Source organism: Lycorma delicatula, chromosome 5, assembly GCF_047948215.1.
Source record: "Lycorma delicatula isolate Av1 chromosome 5, ASM4794821v1, whole genome shotgun sequence".
Taxonomy (NCBI): domain Eukaryota; kingdom Metazoa; phylum Arthropoda; class Insecta; order Hemiptera; family Fulgoridae; genus Lycorma; species Lycorma delicatula.
In genome coordinates, this window is record NC_134459.1 from 179,673,675 (window position 1) to 179,691,472 (window position 17,798).

Genomic DNA, 17,798 nt, shown 5'->3' on the forward strand with positions numbered 1-17,798 from the left:
AGGAGCTGCAGGTACACACAATATATACGTATGTAAATATCACCAGAATGTGAAACTAACGACTAAAAGCTTGAAAATAAATCTAAACTATAAAGATTTACTGGATTTTATGGTTTTTAGTACTTAAAAAAGGGCTTGCATGTTTGATAAATGCACATCATGTCCAGGACCTGAGCTATTAAAAGAAATTCTCCAAAATGATCTAAAAGACCTACCAGATGAAATATCGCTAACACAATGGATTGCGTCAGCACTGACGCTAACTTTATCACTGAAGTTTTACCTTTGGAAGAATTTCTTGAAGTTCTAATAAAGAAGCTATTATCTCTAAAGAAACACCACCAAAGTACTTAACCTTTAAGTTAAAGTACTTAAAAGACCTGAAAGATTAAATGGCAACTGAAGAAGTCTGCATAGTTCTAGGTGAGTTTGCTGAAAATTTCACCTTTGTCATTCAAAACAAAATCTAGAGCTGCTATTGGAGTAATCCCCAAGTTACCAATGGTGAAATTTGCCACCAATGCCTTTGTGTTATAAGTGACTTCTTAGACCGTAGTACTGCGGCTGTGCACTGTTATCAAAAATTTGACTGAAGATGTCAAAAAACTGCTCCTTCAGTTAAAAAAATTATTTATTTTAGCGATGGAGCTGGCAGTCAGTATAAAAACAAAAAAAAACTTTTTGAATCTTTGCAATCACTTTAAATATTTTGGTCTTGAAGCAGAATGGAAGTTACGATAAAAAACACAATAAGAGTTGAACGTTTAAAGACAAACATGGAAAACAAAAAAAAAATTACACTTATATAGAATGATAATAGATCGAGCCTCTTCTGCTGAAAAATGTTCCCTTATATGCTATGAACCTTCTGTGTAATTATTCTTTACAGATACAACTTGACATTATACTTGCTTGAAAAAATATACTAGTATAGAAAAAGTAAGTAGTATAGAAAAATAACTTTTTTTTTCATGTTTAGCCTCTGGTAACTACTGTTTAGATAATACTTCAGAGGATGAATGAGGATGATATGTATGAGTGTGAATGAAGTGTAGTCTTGTACATTCTCAGTTCGACCATACCTGAGATGTGTGGTTAATTGAAACCCAACCACCAAAGAACACCGGTATCCACGATCTAGTATTCAAGTCCGTTTAAAAATAGCTGGCTTTACTAAGACTAGAACGCAGGAACTCTTGACTTCCAAATCAGCTGATTTGGGAAGACACATTCACCACTAGACCAACCCGGTGGGTATTAGAAAAATATACTAGTATTGAAAAAATATACATAGTATTATAAATAATAAAAAATGTTACTTAAAAACCACATTTAATCTTCATTCAAATTTAAAATACCTGTTTAGTTTAGGCATTTGAACTCAAGAATTTCAGGTCACTACAAGCATGCGCATGCCACACATAGTTGTAAGCGCGTTCCACAATCGCTAAAACAGATTTCTTCTTTTATCAAGAATCTGATTTTACCTGCCAAAACTTTTTCATTGAAGATATAAGTTCTTGATTTTGGTGAGTTTGGGTGGAACATCAAAGAAACAAGCGGTCAGAATGTACACAAATCATCAGTTGGCTACTCTTGGTTTCTCATTCTTGTACTTTCGTATTTATTAAGTCAACGATTTCATTTTTGTCCCTGATGTTTGCATAAACAAAGTTGTGTGTAACTACTAATTTTATTTTAATGTGGACAGCAGTTTTTCTCATGTTTAATAACATGAGAAAGTGTTTAATAGTCTTCATTTAAAATAGAAAAATAAATGGTAACAGTGGTTTCTTGTATTTCATGCTTGACCATTTACGTAGAATATTATGCATTTTATTAAAAGTGACAATAAAAATAGGAAAATATCCTATCCTAGCATTTTGAACTACTTTGTTTGGAACAAGACTAAATTTAGATTAGTTTGTATATAAACAATAAAAGCTTTCATGACAGCAGCCTGTGTTTCATAGTTTGTGTAAAATATTACACGTCTTCTTAAATATGATAAAGTAACAATAAAAATGGCAAAACGTGCCGGCATTCTGGACTACAAATTGTTAAATCAAATGAAGAAGACATTATAAAGTTTACACCTGTAATTGCTGAGGTTAGTTTTCAGGGTTCTGAAAATGAAATTAAAAAAGTGGTGTTCGATGATGATGTTTTGGAAGTACAAAAAGGAATAAAACATCAGAAAATGAAGAACTCTGTGAAAATAGAGGGACTGATTTTTTTTTTCTAGCAGTAGTACCAGCAGCACTAATCCATCCGGTTTAATTAGTGATATAGCTATGAAACCTACTTATGAATCAAAGCAATTGCTATAATAACCATTTTCATTTTGTCAGTTCGGAAAAAGTAATTTCCAGCCAGGTTGTTAAAAATTAACCCGAGACTTGAATGCAGTATTATAAATCATGCAGAATTTTGTTTTGGCTGTCGATTTTTTCGTTCCCAAGCTCAAAGAACAAAAAGTAAATCGCTTAGTTTTACAAGACTGTTACACTAATTGGAAAAGAGTAACAGAATCTAATTCTAGTTTTAAGCAGCACGAGAACAGCTCTCCCATACACATTCTTTAATTACTTGGGAATCTTTCAAAAATTAAAAAAGTAAGTTTGGGGAGGATACATCAATTCGCTACTGGGCTAGATGAAACTATATTCTTGAAGTTCAAGAAAATAGAGGATACATTGAAAAAATTACCGATGTACTTTGATTCACAGCCCTATGAGGATTAGCTCAAAGAGGTCATGGACAAGTCAAAAAAGGGAAATTTTTTAGAATTAATGGAACTTATCATGAGCAACACCGTGCTGAAAGATATAACAGATGAAGTAAAAGAAATCTTAGTATTTTTCTCTAAGTTGACAGGTCAAAAGACTGTTCAAAACCAAGCAATTATCAATAGTGATTTGTTACTATCTAGATGAGAATATATACATTGAAGATTTCTAGGCTTTGAACCTGCAAAAGAAAGAATGCAAGTCACTATCTGATTTCCTCCAGGGCAAAAACCATGATACTGTTGCTGCAATCAATTTGGTTCAAGCTAAAAAGACTTATAGAAAAAGACTCATAGCTGATAATTCCAACTTCTTCTGTATGCAACGTTAAAGAGTTATTCATAAAATTCTGATGAATGCCTTATCTATTTATTTATCTGTGCTCGCAATGGAAAGGACTTTGACCAAGAACACTGATTTGAAAAGTCATTGATGATTTTGCTATTAATCACAATAATTGAAGAATTACTCCGTTTTAAATAAAATCCTATTTGCTATTTTGCACTCAAAGTATTTTATTTTGTTTAACATTTCACCTATTAGTTTTAGAATATCAGTTATTAACACCAATTTAAATGCTGCAGAGTTATTATATTGTCATTTTGTGTAAATAAAATACACATTCACACACCGCACAAACATATAAACTCTAACGGAATTTGGCTCTCTGCCATTTAAAAACTACATTTTAAACTTCAAATTTATACCAGTGAAATCGAGGTTAGGCCCACCCATTTTATAGCCTGCCCACCCACATGACCTTTGCTAGAGCTGTCGCTGCTTACTAATGCCCACAGAATGAAAAAAATGGGGGAGCTGCACTGACCAAGCAATACTAAAATAAAAAAAATTGAATTTATTAACAGTATTGTAATAATGATAAAATCAAAACCTAAACCGACAACGATTGTTAACGTCTATATGCCTACAAGCGCACATGATGATGATGACGTAGAGTGTGTATACGCAGAGATTGATGAAACAATTAAACACGTAAAAGGAGATGAAAATTTAATAATAGTTGGAGATTGGAATGCGAGCATTGGAAAAGGCAAGGAAGGAAATATAGTGGGTGAATACGGGCTGGGCAAAAGGAATGAAAGAGGGGACCGACTTATAGAGTTTTGCACGCAGTATAATTTAGTAATTGCCAACACCCAATTTAAAAATCATAATAGAAAAATATACACTTGGAAAAAGCCAGGCGATACTGCAAGGTATCAGATAGATTATATCATGATTAAGCAAAGATTTAGAAATCAATTCGTTGACTGCAAAACTTACCCTGGAGCAGACATTGATAGCGACCATAACTTGGTGATAATGAAATGTAGATTGGGGTTTAAAAACCTGAAAAAAAGGTGTCAGATGAATCGGTGGAATTTAGAGAAGCTTGAGGAGAAGAGGAGGTAAAGAAGATTTTTGAGGAGGACATCGCAAGAGGTCTGAGTAAAAAAGATAAGGTAGAAAATGTAGAAGAAGAATGGGAGAATGTTAAAAAAGAAATTCTTAAATCAGCAGAAGCAAACTTAGGCGGAATAAAGAGAACCGGTAGAAAACCTTGGGTTTCAGACGATATATTGCAGCTGATGGATGAACGTAAAAAATATAAGAATGCTAGTGATGAAGAAAGTAAACAGAACTATCGGCAATTAAGAAATGATATAAACAGGAAGTGCAAACTGGCGAAAGAAGAGTGGATTAAAGAAAAGTGTTCAGAAGTGGAAAAAGAAATGAACATTGGTAAAATAGACGGAGCATACAAGAAAGTTAAGGAAAATTTTGGGGTACATAAATTAAAATCTAATAATGTGTTAAACAAAGATGGTACACCAATATATAATACGAAAGGTAAAGTAGATAGATGGGTGGAATATATTGAAGAGTTATACGGAGGATGAAATGGGAGAAACAATACTGAGATCTGAGTTTAAGAGAGCATTAAAAGATTTAAATGGCAGAAAGGCTCCTGGAATAGACAGAATATCTGTAGAATTACTGCGCAGTGCAGGTAAGGAAGCGATTGATAGATTATACAAACTGGTGTGTAATATTTATGAAAAAGAGGAATTTCCGTCAGACTTCAAAAAAAGTGTTATAGTAATGATACTAAAGAAAGCAGGGGCAGATAAATGTGAAGAATACAGAACAATTAGTTTAACTAGTCATGCATCAAAAATCTTAACTAGAATTCTATACAGAAGAATTGAGAGGAGAGTGGAGGAAGTGTTAGGAGAAGACCAATTTGGTTACAGGAAAAGTATAGGGACAAGGGAAGCAATCATAAGAAAGGGAGTCCGACAAGGATGTTCCCTATCTCCATTACTTTTTAATCTTTACATGGAACTAGCAGTTAATGATTTTAAAGAACAATTTAGATTTGGAGTAACAGTACAAGGTGAAAAGATAAAGATGCTACGATTTGCTGATGATATAGTAATTCTAGCCGAGAGTAAAAAGGATTTAGAAGAAACAATGAACGGCATAGATGAAGTCCTACGCAAGAACTATCGCATGAAAATAAACAAGAACAAAACAAAAGTAATGAAATGTAGTAGAAATAACAATGGACCACTGAATGTGAAAATAGGAGGAGAAAAGATTATGGAGGTAGAAGAATTTTGTTATTTGGGAGGTAGAATTACTAAAGATGGACGAAGCAGGAGCGATATAAAATGCCGAATAGCACAAGTTAAACGAGCCTTCAGTAAGAAATATAATTTGTTTACATCAAAAATTAATTTAAATGTCAGGAAAAGATTTTTGAAAGTGTATGTTTGGAGTGTCGCTTTATATGAAAGTGAAACTTGGACAATCGGAGTATCTGAGAAGAAAAGGTTAGAAGCTTTTGAAATGTGGTGCTATAGGAGAATATTAAAAAATCAGATGGATGGATAAAGTGACAAATGAAGAGGTATTGCGGCAAATAGATGAAGAAAGAAGCGTTTGGAAAAATATAGTTAAAAGAAGAGACAGACTTAGAGGCTACATACTAAGGCATTCTGGAATACTCACTTTAATATTGGAAGGACAGGCAGAAGGGAAAAATTGTGTAGGCAGGCCACGTTTGGAATACGTAAAACAAATTGTTAGGGATGTAGCATGTAGAGGGTATACTGAAATGAAACGACTAGCACTAGATAGGGAATCTTGGAGAGCTGCATCAAACCAGTCAAATGACTGAAGACAAAAAAAAAAACAAAAAAAAACAATATTGTCAATGAAATGTTAATCTGGATAATCAATATTGATAAGATCGGTTCAAGCAGTGGATACACTCTTACTGAACAAGTCTAAAAAAAAAATGATGGGTATCATGTGTATCATATGTTTTGGGACCACAAAGGTAAAATTTATGAAGTGGGCATAACAATAACCGCAGATGTTTATTGTAAAACATTATTAAAATTTCAGACAGCAATACAAAATAAAACACTCATGAATGCTAATGAAGGTGATCTGTTTTTTGCATGACAATGCCAACCTCACACCACCACTTTTAGCACTAAGGGTGTACCATAAATAAGTTTAAGTGTCGGACTTCAGACAATTCCCATTACATCCCTGATTCGGTACAATCTAATTTTCATTTGTTAGAAAATTTAAAGATTTATCTGGTTACTCAATAATTAAAAAACAATGATGAAACGGATGATGTCAACAAATGAATAAGTACTTTGGCGCTGCTGTTCTTTGAAGAGAGAATAGGCAAGCTTATGTATGACAATTGTTTGAATTTGGCCAGCGACCGTCAAGAATATAAAAGGATGGTTTGAAAAGTACATGCAAAAATAAAAACCACTTAATTTTGCAAGATAAACCTTAAACAAAGACTCTTTTTAAGCTTATATATTTCATTCCACGGTGCTCTAGTTTGTTCATCCTTTTCAAATAATAGGTTAGTTCCAACTTCGTATAATAGGTAATTTGATCCTGCAATCACCTCTTTGCTTGAACATAATGTCCTTCCTGCCAGTCATTTTTTCATGTTTGGGAACGAATAGTAATCCAAAAAGCCAAATCTGGAGAATAGGGGCCACGTGTTATAAGTTAAACAATAACTCTATCAATTTTACCGCTAAAACTGCAGAGGAATGAGCAGGTGCATTGTTGTGATGGAGAAGGATTTTTCTGTGGGCCAATCATTGATGCTTTTCTTATATCTTGATTTTCAAACGGTTCAATAATGATGTACAGTATTTGACTGTAATCATTGAATGTGTTTCTAAATAGTCGATGAGGATTATCCCTTGTGAATCCCAAGACAGCCGTCATAATCTTCCTGGCCACAGGAATGGTCTTCCATTCCTGTGAATGCACCTTCTTTGGTGCAAACTCCCTGCTGGCAAACTATTTTTTTGATTTTTCCTTGGTCTCAGGCATGTAGCGTTGTACCACCACAGTGATGAAATGTTGATTAAAATCCTGAGGAATTTGCATAAAAATCTCTAAAATGAAGAGGTGCTGATCACCTCTTACATTTAAATATTTTTTTGTTAATCAATAAAACATAGTGGAGGCTACGTAACTGCCTACGAAAACTAATTATTAAAAAAAAAATGATGCTGCAAACTTTTTTAAGTTTTAAAATTAAATCATAAACAAGCTTACAAGACTGCACTTTTACCTTAGCTTCATATGTGACTTTAGATTCATGAGTAGGACCATAGTAAACTTTTAGTTTATCACCAACTGAAACCGATTTATAACTTGGCAGCTGATCTAAAACTCTGTAAACAATAAAAAACTGTGATTAATAATAAATAAAATTAAAATAAGTAGTAGCCAAGAATAACAAAAAACACATTTTACTTATTAAAATCACTATCATAGATTAAAAAAAATATCCACTTCATGGTCTATTAACATAAATAACCAGCTGAATTCTAATTTAACCATAAGGAATGAGCTATGCCGAACAGTTATTTTAATATTACTGAACAAGAAAATTACAATAAGCAACCGTTCACAAAAAATAAAACCTCAATCTATATATATATATATATATATAGATAAATATTGGAATTAGGAAAAGTTTCTTCATATAATGCAAAAATAAAAGAAGGATTTTTTATATTTCCAATGAAGTTTATTCAAATAAATATATGACATTTTGATCGACTACCTTTTGCTATTTTTGAGGTAAAATCATAAACCCATCTTTGTAGCCAACTTTACACCATTAAGAGAATTGTGTACAGATCAAAATAAAGGTTGATGGTGCAAGGTCCAGACAATATGGTGGATGCATTATAACTTCCGTAACTAGTTCTTTCAAATTTTAATTGGTCATCAATGTGTGAGGTCTGGTATTGTGATGAAATCTTTCTTGTTGATCAACTCTGGTCGCTTTATCTCAACTGTTTGCTGTAATCTTTCCAGTTGAAAACAGAAGAAATCAGAACCAATCTTATGATCGGGTGACAGAGGGCTCACTGCAAACAATTCCTTTCCAATCCCACTATATATAAAGCATTACTTTTCTTGGCTTTGATAGTGTTAGCGGAGCTTCAACTCTCTTTGACCACAATCTTTTTTATACATTACTTATTTTCAAAAATTATTATATGATCAGTTTTTCATTACCCAAAGTTTTTTGAATCCAGCCTTATTCAAACGGTTTAAAAGTGTTTTTTTTTTTGGTCGACGTTTAGTTTGTTACCGATATAACACAAATGTTAATTTGCTGATCTCTCAGTTTTTTCCACGGTTTTATAAAATTTTTCAATTGTTGGTTGATCACAAGTTAGGTACATCATTGACATCAGTTTCTAAATCATTATCATAAATCGTCACAATAACGGCAAACATTACTGGGATGAGGGAAGAAGGGTTTTGCAACAGGAAGTGTTCTTGATGCGCCACACAGTGGGAGGCTGAGAATTTCAGCTGAGAAGTGTGCTGTTGTGGAAGCATCGATTCAATGATCACTGATGAAATCGATGCGGAAACGTTCTATAGAGTTAGGCATTCCAAGATTGATAATGCAAGACCATATGCGAAAGAACTTGAAAGTTAAATGTTTTTGTCGGCCAGTTGTTGCTTGAATGCTTTCCGAGAGCAAACAATAAAAAGAACGTCATGTTCTCAGACGAGTGTGTGATTTATCGAAGCTCTCATAAAAGAAATGTTTTTTTCTGGGCGAAAGACAATCCTCATTTTTTGGAAGAAATTGAACACCATCTCCTCATGTTATGATTTGAGCTGGGATGACAGCTGAACAACTCCTGGGTCCTTATTTTTTTCAATGGCGCAGTTCATCAACACAGTTATCTGAGAATGATCAAGTGGTTGCTTCCAGAATTAATGGCAAAAGCGATCGGTAACATAATTACATTTCAGCAAGATGTAAATCAAATCAAAATGCTCAACTGCATTTTGCTTTGAATGTCCGCAAACACCTTAACATAATTTTTCTGAATTGCTGGATTGGACGTGGGTTAGAAGTTACTGGCTCCATTGCCTTGGCAGCAAGACCTACTGATCTCACCACGCCTGACAATGCATTCTGGGGTTTTAAAATAAGAAATCCAAAAATGCAAATATGTCAACAATGAGCAGCTCCAAGATGCTGTTTGGTCAGCATTTGAAATGATGACCCCTGATATGCTATTGTGGATGAACCAGACATGGATGCGCATAAAACTGTGCTTTGAATATGGCAGAACCGACAGATGTTTTAGATTCACAGAAGGTAAGTTGTACCTACTCTAATAATTTCATAACTCATGTAAACGGTCTTCCTGTCCACCTCATACACATAGGAGATTAGGAAATGTAAGATAATATGTAATGTAATTTCAGATCAAAATAAAGAAATTGCTTACTTGCATATAAGAAATAACTTGCATTTGTAGTTATAATTGCTGAATGATGCTTATCTAAATTTTTATTATGAATGTAAATTAATAGTATACTGTAGTTTGTAGAGACCAATTTACAGGTGAATATTGTGGTCGAGTAACTTGATTGGAGAAATTGAAAAAAACTGGATATTATACCCGATATTGTACGATTGTACTGGATTTATATTTCAATTTTTTATTGAAATGTAATCATAACAACAGTAGTGCAAACATCATTATAAGTAAAAATAAATTTACTACACCTATTAGTGTAGAACTAAAAATCAGATCCTGCAACATCTAGAACATCTCCAGAATAGAATCCTGGAAATCAGAGGTGATGAAAGGATAATTTCCAATGGCCAAAGTCATGTTTAAGAAACTAATAGCTGATGAACACTGGAGAGAATGTCAAAAAAAAACCATACACTTACTCTTCAGATCCATTCCCTTTTTCATCTTCTTTTCGTTTACGGCCACGTTTTTTTTCAGTTTCTGATGGTGTACCTGGTGGCTGGCTTTGAGGTGAACCTGATGATGTTGGTCCTGATCCAGTCGTCGAAGCCACTGATGAAGGTGGTGATGATAATAATGGCAAAGACAAAGATGATGACATCGCTGTAGTATTTGTAGTCGCTGATTGTGTACATGTTGTTGTCGGTAATGTTGTTGAGGATATTGATGTAGCAATAGATTTCCTTGTCTCAGTATTCTGTTCAACTTTTTTAACTTTAATGGGTGCTTCTTCTTTAGATTTTGACCTCGTTAACTGAACATTCTGTAAAAGATGGATTGCAATAATTAGTGACAAATTAAAAAAAAAAAAAATCTAATAAAAATGTATCATTATATATTTCCTAGTTATATAAAAAAAAATAAGTTAAAATCATACTAAAAGGCATTTTTATGTGTTATTAGTTATTGCACAATTTATAGATAATGCATTAAAGTTACATGAGCTTGATCGGCTGTTCTCAAAAATAACATTATCAAAACAGCTACTTTTTTGCACAATAAAACTATATACTCAAAGGTTAATATGAACAAATGTAAAAAGATTTTTTTATGCAGAAGAACCAAAATATGAAAACCTGTTTTTATTATCATAATTCAAAAACTTCTTTCACAAAATATAACTCTATTTGGAATAAAAGTAGTCTTTTATCTCACAATTATTAGGAAGAATAATTCACGGTATACAATAAAAATATTAGTTCAATGTAATACAGAATTTAATGTACTATTATATTATGCAGTTTTGAGCTTGTTGCCTAGATCTTGATTCATGATATAATTTGCTGACACTTAACAGAATTAATTAATAAATTTTAAATAGATACTTTTATCAAAAACAAATTATCAATGCATAAAAAATGGCCTGTTAATAAATTATTCCAGAAATAATCTCATTTATATTCTCAAACAAGTAAATTCTAACCTTAATTTAGATTAGAACCCTTCGCTAATTCTGAGCAAAGATTTTCTGCCATAAAAGAGTGCAAGTAGCTACTGACAAAAACAGAAAAAAAGAAAATATCCCTGAACAGATATGACTTAATGAAGGCTTAACAACAACTTTCTTCTCACCAATAAATTGCAGTTCTTTAATCATTACAGATCCAACCATTATTTCACAATATCTACCAGGTGGATGAAAAGTAACTTACATCCCTCTCTAACTTTTTTTATAATTGAGATAACTGGATGAGGTTTGCAGCAGCATTCTTCTTTGTATCGAGAAGTTACTTCAGTGAACGTATATTTCACTCTTTGATTTTTGGGCAGTGAAGGGCAATTCAAAAATTTCAAACAGAACCAACGGTCACTTATATCATTTTGCAGAGCTTGATGAGATGAGAAAAATAATATAATTAAAATTAAATTCTGTTCACTCAATCCAAAATGGTGGCCAACAATGCGATTGTTTCAGATAGCTATAACTATGGTTGTATGATCTTATTTATTTTTTCATTTGAATATCCCCAGATTCTCTGTTTGTAAATTTTTTCTGATAAGAGAGGCTAACTCAATATGGTCATCTGATACCTTGCTTTAAAGGTCTTTGTGAGACAAACAAATAGAAAAAAATTTAATTCTGATATTTAAACCAAAATGGTGACCACAAAAAATTAATTAAAAATTGAAAAAAAATCATTATTTTTCAAATACTTCTATTAATTAAATTCACAGAATTAACAATAATTAGATAATTATTAGTAATAACTAAGTTAATAATTTTTTAACATTAAAATTTTATTACATAAGTTGGCTATGTCAACAGCTGAACAAGAATTAAAAGTAAGTTACATTTTTTTTTTTTTAGATTTATATATATTGTTGATTCTGTGATAACTAGCTAACAATGTTGAAATTTAACTGCATTATTACTATTTTTGGATGAAGTTTTGTGTTTTTTAAAATGTAACTTATTTAAAAATTTTGAGGTTACAAGGGGAGCACACAACCGTAGTTAGCTATCTGAAACAAACACATTGTTAGCCGCCATTTTGGATTGGGTGATCAGAATTTAATTTTTCTCATCTCATAGAGTTCTTTAACGTAATTTATTAAATGATCATTCATTCCATTTGACATTTTGAGTAGCCTTCCTCCCCTTGTAGCCCAAAAATAAAAAAAGTTAAACAGCCACGGGGCTACTAACAAGTAGCCCCGTGGTACAAAGAAGAATTCCTCAATCCATATCCAGCTATTTCAATTACAAAAAAAAAGTTAGAGGGATGTAAGTTACTTTTCAGCCAACCGGGATGTATTCTTCTCATGTAATTTCTATACGCTCTTATTTGATCAAATACTTCCATATCTCAGACTATCCGATCAGCATCCTTACTTCCTGTACTACTTCAGGTAACATTATCATTCACTTTTATCTGTCGCTAAATATTAATCTGAGTTCAGCTTTCAGAAATTTGGAATTTCCTTCCCAAATAATGCAATTACTACAATAATAAATTATTTTCAAGGAATATTTTTATTAATGATATAGTTGAAAGAAAACAAAAAGAACTGTAACGTAGATGTTATATGAGAAAAGAAAAAATGAATATGGAATCGCTTAAATAAAATATTGACAGTATTTTCTTTAAGTTATACGAATAAAATACTTTTTCTTCAAGCAAGGAATTTCTGATTACCTTATTTTTACTTTTATGTTATACTTCCTTAACGTTTTGCTAAATTATTTTTCTAACTTTATTTATTTTTATAAATTGCAAACAGAAAATTAAAATTTCTTGTTTCTATTACTTCTATTAAATATTTTATATATATATTAGTTTGATATTTGCTGTGGTGCTATTTTAAATGTAATGTTCTTGTAATTAGAAAGTTAATCTTAATTAGAACAAATTTTATGAAAAAAAAAACCCTGAAAATTGTAATTAACACTTAAATTGATGATGTGTATACACTGCATTAGGCCGAACATAACTTAGAAGAAAGAAAATGTGTCACATAAGATGCCTTTCATAAAATAAACTTCAAAGAGAAGTTATTCTGAATACATAATAAATCAATTTCGTTGAGTTTTTGTCATTTATAATTTAAACCATTACTATATCTAATTTATACTAACAAAAACTTTTCATAACTGGAGCAACGTGGACACGACATGCTCCAGATATGGAAAAGCATTCTGGATATGAGAAATTTTTGTTTGTTTTTAAATTATAACATATTTAATTATATAGCAATTTAATATAGACCATTGTGATGTACAGAAATTTTTACTTACTCTTTGGATACTGTAATTTGAATAAACTTCAAAATTTTAAATATTTTTTATTTGATAATACCAATTCAGTTGCAACAGTGCATAATAATTCACCTTTTTTAATTCTCAAAATATCTTCAGACTTTTTTCAATTGAAATTAAAACAACTTTTCTTTCTTTCAGTTGACATCATTAGCTGATTTAATCATAATTATGAAAAGAGTATACTGAAAGTAAAATAAGTAATCATAAAGTTGTTAATACAACTTGCACATACCCCTTCTTTTGAAGCTGAAAAAAGTTCACCGTTCATAATAAATGAATACAAATAAAAACTTCTGCTTGGATTTCATGTTCTAAATGTATACTCACATATTTTCTCAATGTAACATAATATTTATATGTTTTATAAGACTCAAAAACAAAAGGAAATAATATTAAACAAAAAATTGAATTTTTATTATATTTTCTGATATTTTAGTTTTTTTAGCAGCGAGATATCTGGATATAAGTTGAGTCCACGGAAACCAAATCACAGCACTCTATATAGCAATGACAACAAACAAGCCTGAATCTAAATAAGCAACACAAACGTCTACAGGGCATGACAGCATAAATTAAAAATATTTACACTTGGACAACTATTCAAGTCTTGTTTTCCTGGAAAAGAGTCATGAACTCTTCATGAGTTTCAGTAAAAACTGAAACTCCCATTTTCAGAATTATCTGGGCTTGATAAAGTGAATAATTTTATCATTTTATATAATAATGGTGCTAACGTATGAAATAATCAGTTAAAATATAATATATATTAATATATAATATACATCATATTATATATGATAACACATTACTTTACAGAACGCACTGTGTTCATCTGTTCAATTCTGATGGTTGCTTTGTCTTGAATTAGAAATCCTGGAACAAGCTGGACTAATGACCTACACAAAATAGCGATAATGTAAATGTTATATAAAAGAATTTCTCTACCATCTATTTACACAAGTAATTGTGGAACACAGACAAACTAATAGAAAACTAATGAGATACCGAAAGGAGTAATTAAAACAGAGAGATTGAAGAAATTAATTATAAAATAAATGATTACACACTTTCTTAGTGATCGATCGATAGATACAACAATAAAATAACTTTATTAGCAATTACTTATAAACTATTAAAAACTGTATGCAAAGGTGTGATTAAAAATATAGGTGGAGTCACAGCGAAATTACATAAAGCAAGTCAGGCAAAGGACCAACATCACTGAAAATGATTATGTAAAAATACATATAAGCTCAAATGAGATTATATTTAAGCTAATAAAATAAACCACCTTATTTAGAGCTATTAAAAATATCAACTTATACCAAATTAAAGTTGGTTTTCTACATTTATTTAGAAATCACTTAAATAACTTTAAACAAAAATAAATTTATAATTTATGTTTTTAGAAAAATGAATAAACACAACTTTAAACTCTACTTTCGGTATACACAATTTCCAAAACCATAACCTGGATAATAACACAATGTCAAAATATAAATACATACACAAACACTTCAGTTTGTATCACCTATTTTACCTGACATGAAGCAGTTTACATAATGCATTGTTTTAAAATTACACAATGCAATATTTGATTAAAATTACATGCTCCAGTCTCTCTTATGGCAGCGATAAATATTATACAAGTCTCTACAGTGAACGGACTGAAGGTATCACTGATATAACTGAATATCAATTGCATTTTACTGGGTCTGACATACTTCAAGCATAACAATATATTTGCCTAGTGAAGACATCAGGAAACCACTTCACTCTTTTCTTTATTTAGTAAGGTGAATTGTTTTTGGAAGTGACTTGTGATTCATGTCAGGTAGCCTTTTACCTAGCAAGATCTATGCATAAAGAAATGTTTCGAGCTGATAAAATAAAGAAAACAGCAGGTAGAAACCAATCAGCTCTATGTCTTTGGCAGCTGCAAAATAAAACTGCATTAGTGTGTAGATTTGAATGGAGATTATACTATAGGGGAGAAGCATTAGAATTGTTAATAGATATAAATAAAGTGTTATTTCAGTTTTGCTATTAAGTAGAACACCTTGTACGTTTATTTAGCTATAATGCTTATTTTCATAAGCTTTGAATCTAAATTAATGGATGCTTGAGACACTAAACTCAAAAACTGGTAATCAGAATAACAAAAATAGAATTAGAGATGAATAAAATAAAGTTTCTTTTAGTTTAGTTACAAATTTCATTCATTAAACTCCTGACATCATCATAAATATATAGGATACTATTCTACTAGTATGGATTACCACTCTCGGTAATGAAAATACTGAGAAAGTTTATAAAGATGTCCAATCTCATAAAGGTGTACTACCATGTGTGCACGCACACAAACATATCTTATTTGAATTTTATATGAAGAGCAAAACACATTACTTATATTTTTGGGACTGTCTTGTTAAAAGTTAAGGTGTAGGAAATTGCAATGCTTAAAAAATGTATTCTTGGGTATGTCTAAAAATTTAAACACACTTCTTGTTTAAATGAACTCTTAAGAGAACACATTAATTTGGTATGCAAAATACATTTTTTACAGTAGTTTTTTCCAAAATTATAACAGCTTTAAGTCGGGTAGTTTATTTTATTAGTTTAGCTAAAGAAAAAGGCTTTCTGCACTACAACTGATTACAAAATAGTGTAAACTGAATTCAGATCAGTACTACTAGAAAAAAAAAACAACTGATATCACTATTCACAGTAAAAGACAGACTGTAACATTATGACATAAATAAGCAGATCGGTAAGAGGCAAGCAAAGTGCTTTATGTTGCAGCAACAACCAGTTCGGGTGCTTAGTAATTGTGTCCATAACTAATCTATCCTTTGCTGCATCATTTCACTACAATTATTCATTAGGCTTCAGCCAGTTTTTTTATATGTGTCAAGATAAAAGATCTGTGATATTCGAGATGGATGATATCATGAGCGATGAATCTACATTTAATTCTGCTAAACATTCGGGAAAAAAATTATGATGACTAATGAAAGCGACCGGTGGATGAGATTTATACATATTTATAAAAAGTTAAAAGTGTTGGTCATCACTCAACAGATGATGTCAGCATGGTCCTCAACATCATCACAACATATACCTTATGAAATATTGCATTTCAATTATCATTCAACAGTTTTGGAAATAGCAGAGAGCAACATATTGATAAGAATTTGCAAAAATTCTAATGAAATAATTATTAATGCCACAGCTTTTTTCATGACTTTTTGATCAAAACTACGACAACTATGCTTCATCAGATAACCTGCTCATCTGACCCGACCCGACCTAACACCAAAAAAACTTTCTTTTCCTAAATTGAAATCCTCTCTAAAAGAACAACAATCTGAGACAACTGATGACGATAAAAAAAATATGGTGACAGACCTATATGCAATCATAAAAAGAGGTCTACCAAAGCTGTTTCCAGGAGTGGCAATGGCACTAAAATCAATGCATCACCTCAGGAAAAGAGTTCTTAGAAGGAAATGATGCTAACTCGATTACAGCTATGTCCATAATCTTTAAAAATAAAATTGAGGAACTTTTTTTGAACAGACCTCATATGATTCATTTTCACATCTATTGGTAATCAAATGAAAATTTGTTATAGCACAGTTTTTAATTGTTATTAAGAGGGACAAAATGAGACTTTTACTACTTCTCAAACATAATCCTCCTCACCAATATAAATAAATTTGTCCCAACAACGAACTAGTTACTTTATACCTGATGTAAAAAAGTCTTTGTCTTGTTGTTTGAGCCACTTTCCCACCAATTCTTTGACCTCCTCGCTGCTGAACTTTTTTTCACGTAATGCCTTCTTGAGTGGACCAAACAAATGAAAATCCGATCAATCAAATGAAAATCTCCCAACCAACTTTTCCAATGGTTTTTTGGGTCAGCTGGGCAGTGTGAGGGCGAGTATTGTCATGTAACAATATCATGCCTTTTCTTTGAGATTTGCAACGTTTTTCTCTCATTGCTGGCTTTCTTTTTTCATCCGCATGTCTGAGTAGTAGACACTGTTTATTGTATGCTGATTTTCCAAATAATCACAAAAGACAACACCTTGGACATCCCAAACGACAGTCAACATGACTTTTCCTGCTGCTGCTTGCGTTCTGAATCTCTTTCGGATAGGTGAGATGGTGTGCTTCCATTTCTCTTTGTCTTATGCTTTGTCTTTAAGTTTCATCACATATTAAAATCTTGTTTAGAAAAGGATCACATTCCTTTTCTTTCGTCTGTACATGCTTTGAGTCTTTGTTTCCTTGTGTTGTTGTAACTCTTTTCAGGACCCACCTTGCACTTGTTTTCCTGTACTTGAGCTTGTTACTGATAACGTTATGAACTGTGCCAAAACTT

The 17,798-nt window shown here is 31.7% G+C and overlaps 1 protein-coding gene across 6 annotated transcripts in view; it reads right to left on the bottom strand.

Moving 5' to 3' along the window:
• The window catches only part of htk (AT-rich interaction domain hat-trick), a 176,261-nt gene that overhangs the window by 53,598 nt on the left and 104,865 nt on the right, over positions 1-17,798 (bottom strand). For all 6 annotated transcript variants that reach the window (XM_075367666.1, XM_075367665.1, XM_075367664.1 and 3 more), the window contains 2 exons: positions 10,069-10,412; positions 7,417-7,519 (listed from right to left, as the gene is read on the bottom strand). In XM_075367666.1, coding sequence (XP_075223781.1) covers positions 7,417-7,519; positions 10,069-10,412 — 447 coding nt within the window. The remainder of the gene's footprint in view (positions 1-7,416; positions 7,520-10,068; positions 10,413-17,798) is intronic.